Source organism: Mytilus californianus, unplaced genomic scaffold (assembly GCF_021869535.1).
Source record: "Mytilus californianus isolate M0D057914Y unplaced genomic scaffold, xbMytCali1.0.p SCAF_5, whole genome shotgun sequence".
NCBI lineage: Eukaryota > Metazoa > Mollusca > Bivalvia > Mytilida > Mytilidae > Mytilus > Mytilus californianus.
The window spans coordinates 59,735,203-59,757,145 of NW_026262701.1; the positions used below are offsets into that span (position 1 = coordinate 59,735,203).

General features: G+C 32.0%; 1 protein-coding gene across 4 annotated transcripts; it reads left to right on the top strand.

Moving 5' to 3' along the window:
• Positions 1-9,591: 9,591 nt before the first annotated feature.
• Positions 9,592-20,355, top strand: LOC127701152 (uncharacterized). Of its 4 annotated transcripts, none has more exons than XR_007981836.1 (2): positions 9,592-9,687; positions 18,232-20,355. XR_007981836.1 is itself a non-coding variant. In XM_052204964.1 (2 exons), the coding sequence occupies exon 2, from the start codon at positions 12,328-12,330 to the stop codon at positions 14,050-14,052; it is 1,725 nt and encodes a 574-aa protein (XP_052060924.1). In that variant the 5' UTR covers positions 9,619-9,687; positions 12,311-12,327; the 3' UTR covers positions 14,053-19,367. The 4 variants fall into 4 exon arrangements, 3 of the variants coding, with proteins under 3 accessions (XP_052060924.1, XP_052060926.1, XP_052060925.1); XM_052204964.1 differs by having other exon boundaries at positions 9,619-9,687; positions 12,311-19,367; XM_052204966.1 differs by lacking the exon at positions 9,592-9,687 and adding an exon at positions 10,137-10,217 and having other exon boundaries at positions 12,311-19,367.
• Positions 20,356-21,943: the final 1,588 nt, after the last annotated feature.

The window sequence follows — 21,943 nt, forward strand, 5'->3', positions numbered from 1 at the left end:
CATGACAAGCTTAGATGTAGTTCTCATTCATCTCTACCACTAGCCACCGACGGTCAGGAAAATATTTTCGTTTGTGGTCCATTGGATGATGTTGTTATGTGTGTGTCAGATCATGGAAAAAGGCACAAGGCTATTCTTGACAAATCTGATAAACTTAATAAGCCACGGGGAATATTCTTTGACAAATTATCAGGAAGGCTTTTGATATGTAACCAAGAAAATGGTCACGCTGCACTTTATGATATAGTCTATGGAAACGAATAGCTGTTTGTATCCTTGAAATTACATCACATACAATAATTTTTTTGCCTATGGAAAACGTGGGAAAATAACACAAAAAACAATCAACTGAAGCTCAAGTGGTTGGAAACTGTTTTAAAACAAAATGTCAAAATTGATTTTTAACAACGTTATTCACTATTTTAACTTGGGATAAATAAGATGCTTTACAAAAAGGAAACACTTGAATTGCTGCGAACGATTTTTGGTGTTGTTGTAATTAGTGTCATATCACATTAGGTTGCAGACATATGACCTTGGAGAAGGTCAACCGGAATTGAATTTTTGTTCACCGGAAGTAACCAATTTTTGCATTATTTTCATGGGAAAATTACTAGAACTGTATCTTTTTGGAATCAGTGTTAAGTCAGGTTCAAATGAATCCAGAGGTGAAACTTTGTAAACCGGAAGTACCTATTTATCTACCTTATTTTTAGCGAATGTATATAGAAATCATATATTTTTGGAATCAGCCTAAACTATTATATCAGCTGACACCAGAATTGACATTTTAAACCGATATTGAATATTTTCCTAACAAAACATGTGCATTTGGGGGTGGAAAAATCTTCAATAATTTTTGATTTGTCTTTAGTTTTTTTGTCATCCTTCTAAACTAAAAGATGAGGTCGAACACAGTCACTCATTGATTTTCTAAATAACTGTGATTTTCTATATAAATATGATGAAAATAATATTGATTTACTTTAAAAGTCATAATTTGACTTTGATAGAAGTTCCTAATCTTAATATAATTTAGCCTTCATAATATAATTTTATCGTGTATATTAAAACAAAACTTTTTATCTGAAAACAGGCTTATTTGCATTTATTTTTACACACATATCACAGTCACGAGTACAGTTATACAATTGACTATCAAATTGGACACTGGGCGAGTTGTTTTTATTTTCATCAATGAAACAAAATATATGAAAGGTATGATTTGCCAGTTCTTTTCGAAAAGTTTTCGAAATACAGAAAATTTTACAATATTAAAATAGTCCATTATTCAGGAGAAACCTTACAGATACTGCGTTTTTATTCTTTGAAAAACATATATTGCATTTTGGTGAAACATGGAATATATTTAGCGCACGTCTACGCAAATTAAAAAGCTCTTGTGTCTTATAAAAAAGTAGGATTTTTCAGTCTTATTCAGCTGTTATCAATCCATTTTTCCCAAACGAAAGCAGTGAGTTAATGAAGTAAAAATATGACGGATCTGCCGATTTTTGTACATAAAGAGTCAATCTGATAATTTTAAGGCCAAATTCGTCTACCTCACAAAATTTTGTTGGGCATTATAACAATACTTAAGTTTTACGGTCACGAATTAGTTGACCAAAACCTCGATTCACTAGCGATATATTTTCATGGTCTTCGATTCGATGGTCGTCTGATCTTCAAACTAGTAGACCAATTTCAATCTAAAACGGTCATTTTGATCTGAACAGAATTTTAAAAGACTGACCAATAAATTATTCAGTCATTCTCAGTCTTTCCGTTAATTTACAGAGTTATTAACTGCGGTAAACTCAGTAGTGTTCAGACAATTCACTAACAATCAATAAAGATCTGTTCAGTCTATGTTCAGACTGTTTGGAACTTGTTATTTACCTGTGCACAACAACAACAAACTGAATTGTCTAAAAAGCTACTAAACAGAACTGAATTGACTGCAAGCGAATGGTCTAAACGGTGGATAAGTCTGAACATAATGACTGCACATCACTGACACAATTTACTCCACAGATTTAAATGATGTTAAGATCAAAATGACCGTTTCAGACGAAAATGCATTTACTAGTGAATGTTGTGTAATGTATGCATAGCAGGAGACGCTTACCCTGTCGACCGACCCGGTCTTGCTCCTTTTAAAGATTTTACCTGGATTTGTATCTCCTAGTGGATTTTTATCTGACATGAATAACAACCAAATACTGTTTTGATCTGATCGAAAATATCCCCCAACATATACTTTGTGCATACGGAAATCAAATAAGACAATTTGTTTTTTAAATCAGATATTGTATCCCGAGGACAAACCTATAATTATAAAATTCCCATTAGTTATAGTATACAAGAAAATCTAGATTTCGAGGTCTCTGTTGATTCTCAGTAAACATGCAATTGAACCAATATCTGTACTGTATTTTCGCACTTAATTGGGAAGTGATAATCTTTCTTTTTCGTTACGAATGTATATACATATAATGTAGACGTACGTCGTATAGCATTTACATATCTCAATTTATACGTTACGTTCCCGTCTGTTAACACTATACGGACTAATTCGTTGGCAGGGTTTGCTCCTTTCAGAAGAACTGCCTTAACAGAGTTGAATGGAAGAGGGAGAACAACTGATATCTACACGATTAGAATTTCACAGTCACGAATTGGTTGCCCGATACAATATGTCTGTGTTTCAACTCACTTGCAGTAATTTGTTCGCATTCTTAGATCTTAAGACACCCGAATAGTCGTCTTATCTGCATTTTATCGATTGTGTCTTATTCTCGATTGTGACATTTTGTCTGTGAGTAGATTCACTTTGTGAATGATTCATGCATAACGGTCGCCGCTTACCCTGTCGATACACCCGGTCTCGCTCCTTTTGTAGACCAGGCGATTCCCTCAGATTTTGTTTGTTACCATGATATAGATATAAGAAGATGTGGTATGAGCGCCAATGAGATATCTCTCCATCCAAGTCACAATTTGTAAACCATTATAGGTCAAAGTACGGCCTTCAACACGGAGCCTTGGCTCACACCGACCAGCAAGCTATAAAGGGCCCCAAAAACGACTAGTGTAAAACCATTCAAACAGGAAAACCAACGGTCTAATCTATATAAAAAACAAGAAACGAAAAACACTTATGAACCACATCAACAAACGACAACCACTGAACATCAGGTTCCTGACTTAGGACAGGTGCAAACAAATGCAGTGGGTTTAAACGTTTCATTAGGCGTCAACCTTCACCCTTATCGGAAACAATAGTGTAACATCACAACATAGAAAGACACACTATAGAAGATTAATTGAAATGGCTTAACTCAATCAAAAGACATAGGAAAAAAAAACAAGTGAACATACACTGAACGAATAAATTTGATCTATGACACTATGTAAATACAAAATTAATAAAGCAAGGGGGTTAGATGTAAAACAATATCAGAAAGACAACCATAACCTTGGACAAAATGCCGCCAAATAAAATAACATACACAGGTAAATAAAAATAATTTTGTTGTAAGGTATGCATAGAGTACGGAAATAATTTTTACAAAATAAATAATTTTGTTTTTCCTGGTACGAGAACAAAAGTGAAAATTTATCGTCATACTAAACATTTATCAAAGGTGGTATATATTAAAAATAGTGATACCAGATATAACACTGAATAAGTAAACATTAAATAACAAAAATACATTACAAATTGTATCATCAGGTCAAACTAACAAGAAAGTACGATTTGAGAGTCCTCGCAGTTACTGGAAGCTAGTTCAAAGCCAAAAACAATTAATAATAAAAATACATCATGCATCAGAGACTAAAATCAACTAAAACACATCCCAGGGATTTAGTGTTTTAACGTCATGGACAGTCAAAGAAGACATGACTAGTGCAATGCCAAAATAAAAGTATCGGCAGGCAGTAGGATAGTTAGGAGTTAACCTGTTAATAAATATGTATGTCTTCTTAATGAATTGATCATTTACATGTAGAAATATTGACTATAAGGATCCATTGGGAACAAAACTTTTCGACAAAATGGATAATTTCGGCTTCCAAATTATAAACTTTCTATGTCTATGAAGCAACATATTAGTAGCATCGGCACATGAAGTATATATCTCCCTGTTGATACGATATCCAAGAGCATTCGTTTTCTATAATAAATTCCTTGATAGAACAATACATACTTTACATTTTTCAATACGTTGAAAATTCAAAAACTGTCAAAGGTAATGAGTTGTAACGACCAACTGCTTGACAGTAATAACGTATGCAAGCTGTCCGGATCTATATGACACCTACATTCTAATTTACGATACTTTGAATATCAAGTGGGTGTATAACATCTTATTTTATTTTTATTTTTTGTATTGAACACAGTCATGCATCTCTAAGACTGCTATGATGTTTGTACAAATCCGTTGGAAGTGTGCGGATTCAAATTTATGGTTTATTTATTAGTTGAAGTTGAATTGGGATTTTAATCAGCTTTCAATAACTGCAAACACTCTTAAATAAGTACTTTGTGTATTCTATATTTTTGCTATTTGTTTTTGTACTTATTATAAATCAGATTAGTCAAGCGCTTTCTGAACTGAATTTTACAGTTTTTTTGTTGTTGTTTTGTTTCACAAATGTATCAGATCAAGAGAAGGTAAAGTTCTACAAAGTAGGCCCAGTAAGACCCCTTTTTGGCCCAAAAATATATCATTTTAAAAATTTGTTTAAAATGAAAACTTATAGCTATCTATTGGAAAGTAGAATACTTTTATTACATAAATATGGGCTGTTTTTTGACAATACAATACAAATGCATCAGGTATTAGCATCATTAATTCATACAACATTACTAAAATCTTCACAATTTTAGAATTCGTGCTAATTTTTAGACGGTTTTTGCGTAAAATGGAAGTGGCCGCACTTGTGTTCAGTCTTGATATTTAAATATATGTTATATTTGATGATAATATATAACATATATAAAGATTGAGACTGAACACGAATGCGGCTACTTCCATTTTAGACAAAAACCATCTGAAAAGTGACGTTTTGTTGCATATTTAATTAACTTTTCATATTTAGTTTGATTTTGAACGTCTTCAAAGACCAAATATGTTAAAATATTTTACAAAACTAATTGAATCGACTGAAGAAGAACCTTAAGTGTTTATAAAATGTCAAAAATCTTTCATCAGGTGTACTTCAAATTTTAGGCCAAAATACCCCCTTAACGGACCTTCTCCTTTTTTTAAACACGCCACATACGTCATACCTATGTCACAAGCAAGGAGCCTGTGTTTGTCATTGATTGCTCCATGCCATTTTTTTAGTATGATAATATCCCCAATTCATGTATTGATTTATTCGAAAATTCCTAATTCTGAATATATGTCATAATGATTAGATCAAAAGATAAGTGCCTTGTTTTACGGACAACTTAACAGAAGACGAATATATATGACCCAATGACATATACATGATATATACTTGTACCAATTGTTATATTATCACCGTGACCTTGTATCCCATTGACACATTGGACATTTCAAACACGTTACCAAAACACGCGGCACATCCCTACGCTTAACCCCCTGGGCCGGAAGGACCAGCAGCTTTTTTCTAGGGGTTTCCATCCCTTAGACGATTGCTGTTGCTAACGAATTCCATCTACCCGGAATTTCTGTTTGGATTTACTTCCATAGCTTTTGATTCAAAAATCCAATCACAAGGCAGTGATAATATTTGACCCATAGTTGGGGCAAGGATAATGAGTGCTAGGGCATGTCCAAATGCCGATGAGCCTACACACTGCATCGCTGGGGCCCTTTCTGCTCCGAGATCCTCTACAAGTATACGCCTAGGATAATATAACCTAGTTAACCGTGTGCTGTCGCGAGCAAGCACTGTAGAAGTCTTGGATAGTGTAGAGGTTTTTGTACTGGCAGGAAAGATTTACACACTGAACTCGCTTTTCACCCACAAGTGAGTTAGCCAGCTGCAATGAAAGGGTATTAACTCCCCACTGCACTAGACGCATACACAATCCCTGTGACAAGAACCACCAGCACACAAAAAAAATATGATACACTTCAATATGATTATTCTCCGTTCCGTAAGGCATTCTTAATTCTGTAATCCATTTAAATCAATAAAATCTAAGCAACATCACCTAGAAACCAATCAGAACTAGCAAACGTAATAATTTAAAGATGGCGTATAAAAATAATAGCTTTGCATCGTTATGCGAAGCAAAACATCAGGATGTATGTTTTCTTTTCCGAATTGCCTCATATCTTGTTATCTCAGTGAACTTAAATGATTACTATAAGCAATGGATGTTCATCATTGTTCACATCTTTGTTCTATTGTCTTTAAGGTAAATTTTCAAAAATGCTTTTACATTTGAATTAGTACAAAATGATAACTTGCAAACAACATATAGACATTAGGAAAGTGACCGTCTACTTATTAGTTTTTTTCATTCCAGTACCAATCAATTTGTTATTCTAAGCATCAAGTAATCACATTCATTCAGTTTACTATATTACACGGAAATAAACTAAAACAATACAAACAAGAAGTTAACAAATCTTCAAACTTCTACCAGTATCAAAATTACATTCTGACCACTAATTGAAGATACTGTATGATTTTATTCAAAGACGCCATCTTATTTTTGTCATTTATTTTTTCTGCACATTCGTGGCTGTCCATTCATTATAAAGTTATTATAGTGCGTATAACCGAGTATTGCTCCCGTTTTAGATCAGACAGCGCTATGACACGAAAGTGAAAAAGTCGGATTTCAATTCTCAATGATCTTGATTATCCTATCATTGCATGAAAACAGTCATATACGTTCGTAACAGAGTCATATGGAACGGGAATGATCCGGAGAGGTTGGCCAAACATTCCCGATAGATGGATGCGTCCCGTAACATTCGTGAACCTCAACCTATTGTCAAGTCAGATTATAATCGTGACTTAGTCGTGGAAGATTCTTTTGTATCGGATCAAAATCGTAACAATGTCCTGGGTCGTTTCACTGTCTGGTGACGATCTGGTGACTGTTTGGTCTTCAATGGAAAAGGGACGCTGTTGAGACATATTTGGTCGTGTTTTACCATGCAAAAGATATATATCGGATCAGAATCGGATAGAGAACGGGATAATTGGGACGCTTCCTAAACATTATCTGATTTCTGTCGTGATTAAATTAATGTGTTTACGACTTTCAGCCACGAATCACAGGATCTTGATCCGACTTTTGACAAATTCTAATCGGGAATGATCCTATCATCAAGGACGACAGTAAAAAACCTTATGTGTGACTAAGTCTTCAAACCAATGTACACCTATGTATATTGCTGTCAAAACAAAATTGATTTCAAAAAGAATGATGCATGTCTTGATCCAGTTTAAAGGATGTCGTGTTTCGAAACGTGATGATTAAAACTAAGTAATTAGTATTGTTCAACCTAAAATCTCAAACTTAGATTTTGATTGGTCGTGAAATCACACTTTTATTTCAAGTTCTATCGTTTACATAACCAGTGCTCTCTTTTATCACCCTCTGAAATATTTATATACCCTGATAGGACATACATTTGTCAATTAGTTTATATCAACTGTATTTGTCAATATTCTACGTTTAAACTACAGACACTATTGTGTGTTATCTTCCTAATAAATCTATCCCTTTAAAGTCGTATTATTTCGATTTAAATTCAAAATGTAATGATGCATGGCAACTAGCATAAATATTTGTGAAAAGATATATAACTACACATAGAGAATACTATTCAGATTTTAAACCATCTCATCGCATTATAGACTAATTCTTAAATGGGATTCGCTGTGCAGGTAATCATGAATATATAAAAACAACTATATTGGAGTTAGAGATGAAATTAGTTCAAAAGAGATACCAAAGGAATAATCAAACTTATAAGTCGATGACAAACACTGACATCGCCATGGCAAATCTAATCAATCAATTAATAAAATGCAAATCAATGTAAAATAAACAAAAGCAAAGGTAATCAAAAAACATCCGGATAGCAGCGATATCGCGTGTTTTGTCAAGGTAAGCGACTTCTGCTATTCATGAATCACCTGCCAATGCAAATGCATATTCAGTCAAAATGTCACAATCGATGAACAACAGATCAGACAACTATTCTGGTATCAACAGATCTAAGACACTTGACACTTCGTTGATAAAAAAAATCATAGTTTGCAACAAATAACGCACATAGCCTAAATTTGTAAATTTGTCATAAAAATTTATGAGACCGCTGACGACATTTTTTATGTGTTAACAAAATAACAAAATGCAAGTAGTAACACATGACAACTGCAAAAGAAATAAAATTTGCACATAATACAGCAATTAGCTTGACTGTCAGTGTATTGAAAAAGTTCCTTATTTGACATTTGGGAAGTCTATTGTGATATGAAAATTCAAATTTACTGGTATATTCAAATTTTTAAATCTATTACTGGTATGCAATTAAGACAATCGTTGCTCTTTTGTTGACAGAACATATGGATATTAGTTTCAAAACACAAAACGATGTTTTCATCTCAGAAATATTATGACTCACAGGCTGCTTTTTGAAATTCATTTTCAGATTTGTAACTTTGATAAATGTTTTTCTAAGAATCTATTAACAAAAAACTTTGTGTGTAAGAAACATTTTTCTTCATTTAACTTGAACTTATCAGTTAATGAATAAAACAGAAAACGAAAACTTTGTATCAATATGAAAATATTTAAGCCCTTTATAGAAATGTCATGATTCAGTACAAGCTTTATCGAGCATAATTAAGTTTGATAACTCTCTCGCCATAGATTGTTGTGTAAGAGCTGACACAAATGTAAGATAAATATAAAAAGTAAAATAACAAAATTCCGAACAGGAAGGGAAATTCAAAACGGAATGTCCTTTATAAAATGGGAGAATAAATGCTCAAACACATCAAACGAATGGAAAACAACTAGCATATTCCTGACTTGGTATAATTGGTAAATTTCTGTACATTAGGCCAAATATGAATTAGAATCTTGTCAACAGGAATATTCCAAATGAAATAAATTAAAAAAAAAAATTATAATAGAAATAAATAAAATTCTAAACAGTCTAAATTCAATTACATATTGTGGAATATACCCTTAAAATGTTCAAAAAAGAACAATTCTAAACTAAAATATAATTCTTTGAAACATATATAAACAAATATTGATACTCATAAAAAATTAAAGATTGGTTCATCCCCTTTTTCGGAGAATAAATAATCTAATTATGTTTTAATTACTATTGTCTGAGATAACTCTAACATGGTATAGTACTAGTCTCCTCTAACATTTTTCTCATTGTCATAACAGTGTAGATGGAGAATTGCAAACACTCAATTTGGTATTTTTTTGTTTTCAATATATTTGTAAATTACTTTTAGACTATGGAGAGCAATATGTGTGTTGTTTGGTTTTTATCATTCTTCAAACACATAAAACGACATTGCGTTATTATGTAATATAGACTTTTTCTAGCATTGTGTATTTTTTCCATATATTGATTATCTGACTTGAGTACTTGGTGACATTTACCTGTGTGTAGTTTAAATGTATCATAATGTGATTTATGCAGGGATTGTAAAAAGGTAAGAAAAGAAATATATTTAAGGGTTTAAAAAATAATGAAATATGTATTTGATTTAATCACCAGTGTTTTATTTTTGTGCGTTGGTGGGATTATTGGTATATTCAACAATTCAAAACACTTTTAAAAGCATACAGCAACTATTTTTAAAATCAAGTATTTTTTGTTAATGATTTTCAATATAAGCAAACTATATACTTTACTCACCATCTGTAACAAATATAATGTACTTAAATAGTTAAGGAATTAATCTAGTTAAAAATAGCATGTACCCCTTCCCCTACAACACAAACAAAAGATGTGGATGTACTGAATGTTATATAATTGATAAATCAGCTACATAGTCAATACCTCATGCAAAATCATAATATTTACCATGTAAATAGTGAAAACTACCAACAAAAAAACCTTGAAATATACACGATATATATGACACAATTGAAGTCGTCCGCCATTTTGAAAAATCCAGACATCAACAGAGTTCAATTTAAACGGTCAAAAACAGCATGCATCACTAGATCTATGTTTGAGGTATTACAATTTGCAAAGTATTAAAATAAAAATAACAATATCACTTTTATGCCACCGAAGTGCTTTTATGGATTTTCCTTCATCAGTAACGATGAACGCCTAAAATTTGAAAGTCGGATGGATAAATAATGAATCACGCAAATATAGATCTATACGACCAAAGGGACCTAAAAGTAATAGACAAATCCGTGTAAGGTCAACTTTGTCTGAGGGATTAGGAACCTTAGTTTCTTTGTAATTTCTGAATTTTTCAACGGAGAATTTAACAAAGGTTTGTTATTAATCATGTTAGGAATTTGTGAAATTAACGTTCAATTAATGGTAGGTTGTCAGTTTAATATATAGTCGACTTGCCGACGGCTTGATAAAGATATAAAGTTATTTACTGTTAGCAGGAACGTAATTAACATTAAATTAGAAGGTATGCCAAGGCCACTTTTTCGGCTACTTGAATTCATAAATCAAAAACCATATTTAAAAATCCTTTAGGTGTTCATAAGACATTTGTCTGTCGAGTATCAGTATTTATATATTTAAATTTTGACTCACAGATTGGCATTCAGGCTTCAAACTTCTTACAGTTTGTGCAAAACAGAAAAAAACTGCTAAAATAGCCTCATTTTTCTAATCTTGTCATTAATATTCAGATATGTAGCAATTAAAGGGGCAAAATAATAGCTCTTATCATACCTTTTACTTTAAACTATCATGATTAACACTTTGAAAGAATAAGTTTGAAGACAAATGAATCAGATGCAAAAGGTCAAAAACGGGTTCGAGAAGAAATTTAAAGGGCCTTTATAATCTCTATGGTAATGATTAAGATATATGGCGGATTGTCCACGTGATATCTTATTTTATAGTTGGGTATAAGAAAGAGTGTTTCAAATGTATGACATGCCATTTAAAGAAATTCTGGTTGCTAAAGCACTTATCGACGAAATATTCGATTGTAAGTTAAAAAGAAGAATAAGAAATGTTGAAATGCAAATAATATTTGGCGGAAAGGTAACCGGAAGGAAGGATATCGCGTCTATTACTTCTATAGATATCACTGTTATAATGTATATGTAAACATTATTTGCTCATCAATCAGATCTTGTTTCCACAATTTGTTGCTTCACAAATCGTTACACTGGCAGTTACACAATATGAGGGTACACATTTGATATTTCGACTTAACGTTTTTATAATTCTATCGTAGTTTTGATTGATACCATCTGGAGGCGTTGTAATTGATTTAAAGTTCCAATCAGAAGTCCGTACTTATTTTTCACATTTATACAATTATTGCCACTTACCGACCGCTAGAGAACATCCTCGGACTCAAGATTGTTAAACACACCGGTAGTTGCAGAATTACCAATTTTCAAATAAATTTTTCACCCATGGGACCAAACTACAAAAGTTGAAGATACGAAGTGTAATTCTAATATAAAAAGGTCTGAATAAATAATATCCATAAAAATATAAATGCTATTAGATGCTACACAATGCTGTGTGAAAATTAACTCTACCTCTTTTTTCCATGGTATCTATAATGAGGTTATTTACAACCACTTGGTCGATGTCACACTTGTGGAAGTTAACCAGCCCAGTCGTCAGTACTTCAGTGTTGACATAAATTATCATTGATATGGTCATAATTATGATTTAACTATTTACAAAACTTTGATTATTTTCGAAATACAAAGGATTTTCTACCCCATGAATAGATTATCTTAGCTTGATTTGGCAAAATCTTTCAGAATTTTGGGACCTCAATGTTTTTCAACTTTTTAATTTGACCTTCTTGACTTATTTTTATTACAGTGCCACTGATGAGTCTTTTGTAATCGAAACGAGCGTTTGGCGTACAAAATTTCAATCCTGGTATCTACGATGAATTCTTTCCTTAACGACACTTGGTTTTTTTAGAGTACAAACATACAGAAATTTTGAATTTTTTTTTTTAAATTCTATAGGTCAATATAAAGCCATTTCCCATCAATTTATTTTATATTTTAGTGCAAAACCAAAGATTGATATCCAGTAATAATATATTACAATTCCAACTGACTTTTGGGTATATATTTTCATTCTCATATTTCCAGTAAAATACATTACCAGAATGCATTGTAAGCCATGTGAACAGAACGGTGATGTTATACTTGCTGAAACTTGGTGCATTGAATGTGAGGAAAGATATTGTGCAGCTTGTATCAAAGTTCACAAAGTCACAAAAATATCAAAGCATCATCAATTAATTTCTATCGCTGATCGACATAAAGCAGGTAGTTTAGAAATTAAAAGAAACTGTAATGAACACCAAAAGAAATTAGGATTTTTCTGTACCCAACATGACACAATTCTGTGTTTGAAATGTGTGCAACTTTTCCACAGTAGTTGCGACATCCTAGAACTCAATGATGCCTCAAAGGGTGTCAAAACATCTACAGCATTATTGGATTTGGAGTCTTCTATCAAAGAATTACTGGAAAACTTAGAAACAAGCATACAATCATGCAAGGAAGCTGATGACGAACTTAAACTTCAAAAAGTAAAAATAGAGATGAAAATACAAGCTTTTCGTGAAAAAATTAATAAGAGACTAGACACTTTACAGCAGCAGTTAATACAAGAGGTTATGTCATGTTTTGAAAAACACCAACTTCAACTAGTTGAGTATCAAAACAACTTTTTACTTCGAGAAAAAAAATTAATGGAAAGAAAGGAAAAAACTTATATATTGAAAGCCTTCGCGTCTGATGCCCAAGCTCTAATTGGGATAAAAGAAATTGGTGCATCAGTGTTGAAAGATAAGCAATTTATAAAAGAAGCAGTCAGTAAGTTTCCTGTTCATACAATTACTTTATCTGTTGATTCTCAACTGGAATCACTTCTAACGGAACTGAACAAATTTGGTGCCATCAAAGATGAAACATCAGTTTGTGCAAAATACTACATTGAACCAAAGGATAAACAGGTTCGGCATTCGGATATCTGTGTTCCAGTTTCGCAGCAAAGAAAGAAATTTCAATTACAACTGAAAGAAAAAATATTTATACAATCCGGTTACCACACAATGAATTTGACAAGCTGTGTAATATTACCAAACAATAAACTGATGTTCGCAGACGGCAACAACAGAAGATTAATTATACATGACGAGGATGGACGATTTGAGCATTACATTCAACTGACAGATCAACCATTTGATGTCACTGTTTTGAATGAGACCACCGTATATGTAACATTCCGAAGAAAATCAGAAGACAAGAACATTTTTGTTGCGTATGACTATCAAACATATCGACTTAGGGAAACGATAAGTATTTCAGCAGAGAAGAACAGTATTTCTCTTTGGGGAATAAGTCATAATGACGAATGTGAGTTGTTTATTGTGACATACCCAGAAGGTATCAAGATAATAACGGATGATATGCGAGTGGAAAAACTTATTCCTATCAATATTCACAACAAATATAACCTTACAATAAATAAAGATAAAATGTATTTAACAAGAAGAGACAATAACACTTTGTATTGCTATAACACATTCGGGAAGAAGCTTTGGACTTTCACTGAGGAAAAGCTGAAATGTAGTTCAAATTCATCAGTACCGCTGACCTCCGATAGTCAAGGAAATATTTACCTCGCCTGTCCGTTGGAAGACGTTGTTCTTCTTGTATCAAAAGAGGGAAAACACCACAAAACTGTTCTTGACAGATCAGATAACATTAGCAATCCACGTGGTATTTTCTTTGACAAGAAAACAAGTCGACTTTTGGTGTGTAGCCAAGATAGTGGCCATGCTGCATTGTACGATGTTGTTGGGGAACATGAATGTTTCTGAGATTGTGGCTTCTCGCCTGTGAATGAACATATTTTTTCAAAGTTAAAATATTAGGATAAGACCGGATGACAGATTTTTATTACTCTCGTGTTTAAATTGTCGATGTTTCAAAAGTCACTATTAAATGACTCTGTAAACCAGATGATATAAAGTCGGATTCAATTTCATTTCTATGTATTCGATATTTTATGAACCAAAAAAAAACAAAAATTTCTAAATCTTGTTAATGTTCAATTGCAGGGACTCATAATTTAATTTTTAAACAGAAACAAACTCTTAAAGCCATTTGTAAATTTCTGGCTAATAATTTGTGACAAAGAAAGCATGTACGTTGATTTAAGCCCCAATGGATTTTCAAATATCAATTTTTGCATTTTGCTTGAAGATTTTAAATTTATTTTCTTTTGTGAACTTGTTTTTAAAACCGGCAAATGAAATCGTCAAATTTCATAAATGAATAGTAAATGATATTTAAATATAAAAATATTATTTAAAAATGTATGCATTATTTTAGTTGCCTGATTTCATATTTAAAAAAAAGGTTAAACAAAAAGGAACAAACCCAACTATCCTGGCAGGTTTGTTTAGTTTTCGACATCGAAAGTCATTATAGGAAACCATTAATTCGGTTTTAGAAATATTGAAAGGGTTCCTCCATTATCGTCAAGCTATACCAGCAATAGCATCAGTGTAAACTTATCAAAAATCTTTATTTTGGTCTTTGACGAAATAAAAAAAAAGACGACGAATAACGCTAGTATCGTAAGAATTTGTAAGATTTACAAATGTAGAATTTGGAACGTTATGCTGAGAAATTTTCGGCACATACAGCTTTTTTTGCTTAAAACTAGTTATGTTCACATATATTTTCTTACATGTATGCTCCTGTGACTAAAATTGCTTGTGTTCCCTGTTAATTTGTTATAGCCACAATGTCGTCATCCTTTCTTCGTGAACGATTAGTAGACAAAAATGACATATCTTAAGATTTTTACTTTCCATGAGAAATTCAATGGGTGCCACTTAGGGGAAAAACCCTACTCTTCCGTAAAACCAGATTTCACTTTAATCGCTCAGGTTTTTTTCCTTTGATATATGTTTTTGTTTTACTTATCGTTGAAGGGCTTCCAAAATATCGTATATGACCTTTTTTGGTAAAACTACTTTTTCACAAAAGCTGTTTTGGCGAGGGGGGGGGTATGTGATATTCTAAAATCAAAACATTGGAAATAAAACATGTGACAAAATTGCCGATCTCAATTGTGTGTAAAGTTTGCTTCAAAAAAGTGTATGTAAACTTAAACATGTTAAAAATTGTTGTATATTGACTTTGGGATTTAAAAACTTGCACATTTCTTCATTTCTGTGATAATAAGACTAGTTTTTGTGTTATCCAGAAATGTCTAAGTTCTTATTATACAGCAATTCACAAAAATGTTCAAGTTTACATACGACTTTTTGGAAGCAAATATTTCAATCAAATTTTCAAAGGCCTTTTATGAGATTTTTTTGTTATTGAAAAATTGATGATTCACTTGATATTGAAAGCCTAGATCTTATTTGACTACCCTTTTGAAATTCCTTATCTTTACTATTGAAAATTTTTGTATTTAATTTGTGCTATTTTTAAATTATTTATCCACTTAACTTAAATTGTACTTTATCGAGAAAATGTATACTATATCTTGTATGTACTATCAACTAAAAAAACTTTTTTGTCGGCGGCTTTGTCAGATTTACTTTCGACTACAATAACTTTTTAGTTGGCGTATTTGTTAGATTTAAATTTTATAATTATTTGAATCCTTAGTCAGTTGTGTTTTATATATGTGATGTATGTTTAAAGATGGCTGCTGGTTCCTAATTATTGTTAGATTAACCTTTTATGTAGGTTTGAGTTGCTCACCCAATTTTGCCAATATAACGGAATTATAAACAAATGACATACAAGGGGAAGTTTTAGCTAGCTATAAAACTAAGTTAATATAAATAAAATGATGTGGTATGAGTGCCAATGAGACAACTATCCATCGAAGTCACAATGTTTAAAAAGTTAACAATTGTAGGTCAAAGTACGGCCTTGGCTCACACCGAACAGCAATCTATAAAGGGCCACAAAAAGACTAGTGTAAAACAATTCAAACAGGAAAACCAACGGTCTAATCTGTATAAAAAACGAGAAACGAGAAACATTTATGAACCACACCAACAAACGACACCACTGAATAACAGGCTCCTGACTTAGGACAGATGCATAAAAATGCCGCGGGTTTAAACGTTTTAACACGCGCCAACCTTCACCCTAACCTGAAACAGTTGTATAACATTACAACATAAAAAGACACACAATGAAATATCAATTGAAATGGCTTAACTCGATCAAAAAGACAATACACAAAAACAAGAAAATATACACTGAACGAATAAGTTTCATTTATGACTCAATATAAAAAAAAAGATGTTTCAATGTCAAAAAGACAACTTTAACCTAGGACAAACTGGCGTTAAATAAAGTAACGTACACAGGTACATTTAAATATAATAATTTTGTTGTTAGGAGTACAGAAACATTTTTTACAAAATAAATTTGTTATTCATAGAACGAGTACAGAAGTGAAATCTTTTTTCGTCATACTAAATACTTATAAAAATAGTTAGGCGAGATATAACACGAAATAAGTAAATATTCAGAAATGCATTACAAATTGTGTCAACAGGTCAAATTAACACGAAAGTACGATTTGAGAGTACTCGCAGTTAATTAAAGATAGTTAAAATCCAAAAAACAATTAATAATAAAAAATCATGCATCAGAGACTAAAATCAATTAAAACAAATCCCAGGCAGGGATTTAGTGTTGTAACGCCATGGACAGTCAAAGAAGACATAACTTGTGCAATGCCAAAATAAAAGTAACGACAGGCTGTAGGATAGTTAGGATTTAACCTTATAATAAATATGTATGATGTTATGTATAGATAAAACAATTTCTAAATAGAAAATAAACGTGGATGTGTATATACATCCCAAAAACCATTCGAAAAGAATACAAATTAAATTTTGTTTTAATTTGTTGATAACAAAATCGATGTTAGTGCCAATGAAAACACTATTCAAAGATCTTATTTCAACATTAATAAGATAACCTTTACTAATAAAATTGTTGAAAGGTTCGATAAGTTTACACGGATCACATAGTCAAATTACTGTATCACTAGCCTGTCAACACTGAGGTTTTGAGTTCGAATCCGGCACGTATTCCAATTTTAATTGACTAGGATTGTCAGTTTTCCTACCGAAGGCCCGTGGTTCTCTCCGGGCACTCGGCTTCCTCCAGCACAAACAAGGCTAAAGAGATAATATACAAGAGAAATCTGAAAGAACAGAAATGTTCAGAAAGTCGGTTCCTACCTACTTTCCATCTGTTTAGCAAAATTTTCAGTAGACTAATTGTAGGAGTAATTGTGGATAAAATGAGGATTTTTACCTAGTATGTTCTGCCATTTTGGCTTTTATATCGAAAATTATAACAGATAATAGGCAAAAATCATAAGCGGGATAAACTCATCAAATAAACTAAATTGTCGAGATCGTCAGTCGACCCTTAATAGGGATTTTTACCCTGGAATTACGATTTATATTCATATTAGTGTTTTATCTTCTTTTCATGATTTCTGACAAAAAACCTTAACTCGATGTGAACAATAATGTTTGTCAACTTATTCCATAGATTTGATTTCCGACAGTTAAAAGCATATGAAACGAGTTTCTTGTAATTTTAATGTTAAGGACATTTTTGAACCAATGCATGCATATCTACTAAACTAAGTCCTCGTTTTTCACATTTATTACGATTCAACAACGTATTAACGACAAATAATATTTCGATTCAATGATTGTTGATCGAAAGCTAATTAGTTCTCGAGTTTGTTGCCGAAGTTTACCGGGTCGTGACCTTAATAAATAATCAACACAGAATGAACAAGCACGTGAAAAATAAGTGAATTGATAGAGCGATGTTAACTTTTTATATATATTCCATGCGTTCCTATTTGTCAATTTAACTTTTCCATACCAGTTACATGTATTAAAAGATCTGGGATATTTGATTTGTTCCTTAAGGATAAGTGATTTCAATTCACCTTCCAGTGTACGTTTGTTTACATTCTTTCATTACAGGATTTCCCTTGCACTTGATATGTGCGGTGGCTGAAGTTCTTACATTGTACGAGATGTCTGGTAGTTAAGGTCACTGCGTAGGGAAACATATCGGCGAATTAGAGTACGGGAAGACAATGATTGAAAAGCAATACAAGATTTTAATAAGATAAAGGATTTTACTTTACAAGAACGTCCACGTTCGTTTGTTTTATATTGAAACTTAGCCATTCAAGTTAATAAAACATATTCAACTTTTTTTTAAATTTGAAATATCATATGGCTTTAATGTTGTAAAGTGTATTTCTGTTTATCTATGGCAACATTCTGTATTTATTTGCCAAACAATATGTACGAAAACGTATGCATATGTCATATGTTACATGTGTCGCATGAATTTGGTTAGAAGTTTCGAATAATTCAACATTTTATAACCAGTTAATTAACAAAAAATTAACATAACTTTTTTAAGAAGTAGAATTAGAAACAAAACAAAACTTCTTAAAATTTTTCGACCAAATTACCACAACTCTAACTGATATCAGAAGGATCTCTTACTTTATAATCACAATATTTTTGAAAATATAGAATTGCATATTCATATATACTTTGCGTATTATTATTTCTTAGAAAGCTGTTTGAGTTTTTTTTTTAAGCAGATGGTAGTAAATATATTAAATGCATACACCGTCAAAATTTCATGTTTGTCTATTTAATATTTTCTTAATTTCTTCAAAATACTGGTCTGGACATCTGTTTTATATATTGCCCTTTCATACTATTTTAAACTGCTAGGTTTTCTTACATATATTTCGATGTACCCCGTGCCGTCTATCATTTGTTGTTTACTTTTATATGAATTGTCTATCATTAATTGTTTCGAATGTATTGGTCTTTTGTTGGGCAATGTATGACAAATATATGTTGAAAAACCTCGCCCGTAATTATAAATTATGTAATTCATTGACCGATCCCGACATGTGTAACTTCAAAGCATATTTTAGCGGCGATCGATGTATTTCAAAATTACTGCACTTTTCTTGTATCCCTGGTTTCGACTGGAGAACCGTCCGTACATACCATGGCATTGTTACATTTGGTGTTCTTTGTTCTTACAGTTATTATTTGACAGAATAAAATTATATAGAAATATTTAACGGTTATTGCATAAATAAATATTGTCCCGAAACGAATATACTGCAATGAATAATAGTTTGTAATGGTTTTGCAATAACCATATTATGATAAAAAGTAAAATAACAAAAGTACCGAAAATTCAAAACGGAAAGTCAATTATCAAATGGCAAAATCAAAAGCTCAAACCCATCAAACCAATGGATAACAACTGTCATATTCCTGACTTGGTACAGACATTTCCTTATGTACAAAAAGGTGGATTAAACCTGGTTTTATAGCTAGCTAAACCTCTCCCTTGTGTAATAGTTGCATAGAATTCCATAATAGACACTCAGTAGACAAAGGATATAAGCAAAAATGAAAGACAAGAATACACAAAAGGACCATAGCTCTATAACACTATGGCGGGATGTATAAATACCGAGCCACGCCAAAAGGATATTACCAAAATTGGACTAAACAGTAAAAGTTATACATATTCAAAGACAAATGAAAAAAAAACCACTATAATACGTAATTAAGATGATAAACAACGTCAGTACCTAGAATCTATACTTCAAGATTATCATGTATTATTTGTGAAGTTGATATGGAATATTTATCTACAAGGTCTTGGTATCTTCCGATGAAGGTTTTTAAGAAATAATTACACCTTATATAAGAAAGCCAGATTTTGATTGGTTGATAGCCAGTGTATTTTTTGCATATTCTAATATTTTTTCATCATTTCAAACGAATTTGCCTGTTTTTCACCACTGCCGGTGAATTTGCCTCAAATACCATGGTATTTGCCATTTTGGATATTCCTTTTTTACCCTCTCGAGCATTTTCCCGCCAAAATTTTTCGGATATGACGTTACATAAAAAAGCGAGCTAACGCGTATTAGTACATGTATAATTCCCGCGGTTCCATGATAATATCCTCTTATCCTCAAAATTATGCATAAACATGTTAATGAATTAGTTTCAATCCAAATCTATTCGGTGTAATTAAACAGATATATCATGCTATGGAGGGTTATTAGCGAAAAATACCAGTCTTGGGACCGAATTTCCCTCGCCTAGCGACTCGAGAAATTTTACAGTCCCTTGACTGGTATTTTTCGCAAATACCCCTCCATAACATGATATATCTGTTCAAGATAACTTTCTGCTCAGACACTGGCACGACGTTTTATAAAGTCTGAGTAGCAGCTGTAAGCTCTTGAATACCGAATGAGTTAGGAAATGTTTATCCCATATACAGGTTTAGTTGGTAAATTGGTGCTAAGGTGCAAAATTAAAATCGTCTCGTTTGTCATAGACTCTGATACTGAGATGACCGCTTATGTCAAATTCGAGGTATAAGTGTAAAAAATAGGCGGAGGAAGCCGTGTGTGTTGTTTTTTTAATTTCTAGTTTTGGAGGATATATTAATGGAACCCAATCAGAAAAGTTAGGATTGTTCATGGAAAGAATATGATCAATATATCTGAATGTGAAATTAAATGATCTGATCTTCTTGTTTTCGACAAATGTCTGAAGGAACTCTGACTCATATGAAAATAAGAAGAGGTCGGCAAGGAGAGGTGCACCGTTCGTTCCCATAGAAATGCCGACATTTGGTTGAAAAAGGCTACCGCCAAATTCAAAATATGCCGTATGGTATCCAAAGCAATAAATTTATAGCGTATGCTACCATTTGTATATTGAAAAGCGTTGTGGATTATTTCTTTTAAACGATTTCTTAATTTGAAATGGGGAATGGTGATATAAAGGCTTGAAAAATCAAAGGTTTTGATAGAATTACCTTCAGAGAAAGACCGAAATTTTAAATTATCCAGAAGTTCTTTATAGTTTATAGAATCTACATATAATTAATATCATTATGCGAGTAAACAGTTTCACAGTATTTCTGATCACCTATTACTGCGGACAGAATTTTTGTTTATCTAATATATTTCCAAATATTCTAATACAAAATTTTACCTTTACACTTTGAGTTCAAAAGCAAAATTATGGACATTTCAATTTATCCAATCTGCTTTGCACCAACTGCAATTGTTCTGTTATGTTTTTCTTTGTTCGCAATATCGTTTCAAATGTTTAGAACCTTTTTAGACCTACCTCACGTTTAGGGTAAAGAAAGCAAGCAAAATCTTTTCTGGACTGCAATATTTGTTTTCATCGATTCGTGAATGCTTAATGTTTATACATTTTCTTTTACCGAATAATTTAGTTAAAAATAATCGCCGTACTGTATATTGATTTTTGAATGGAAATATCTTATAATTTATTATGATAATAGATATTTGCTAACGTGTGTTCTTTGTTCCCTGCTTTAAAATCAATTAAAACATTTTTGAAATTATTTTATCTTATACATATAAATTAGATGCTTCAAGTAGTCTGAATCGCTTACCTGCTTTGTTGTATAAAGCTCATACATTGCAAAACAAAAATTTGTTTGAAATGGAAATTTGTGTGAGCCAAAACATTGACTTCTTTTTGTCTTTCGATTACATTTTGCAAGATAATAGAAACAAATTTGCTCTTTCTATAATTACAGTGTCCACCAAAAACGCAAAAATGGGTTAAAAATCAACTGACAACTTCG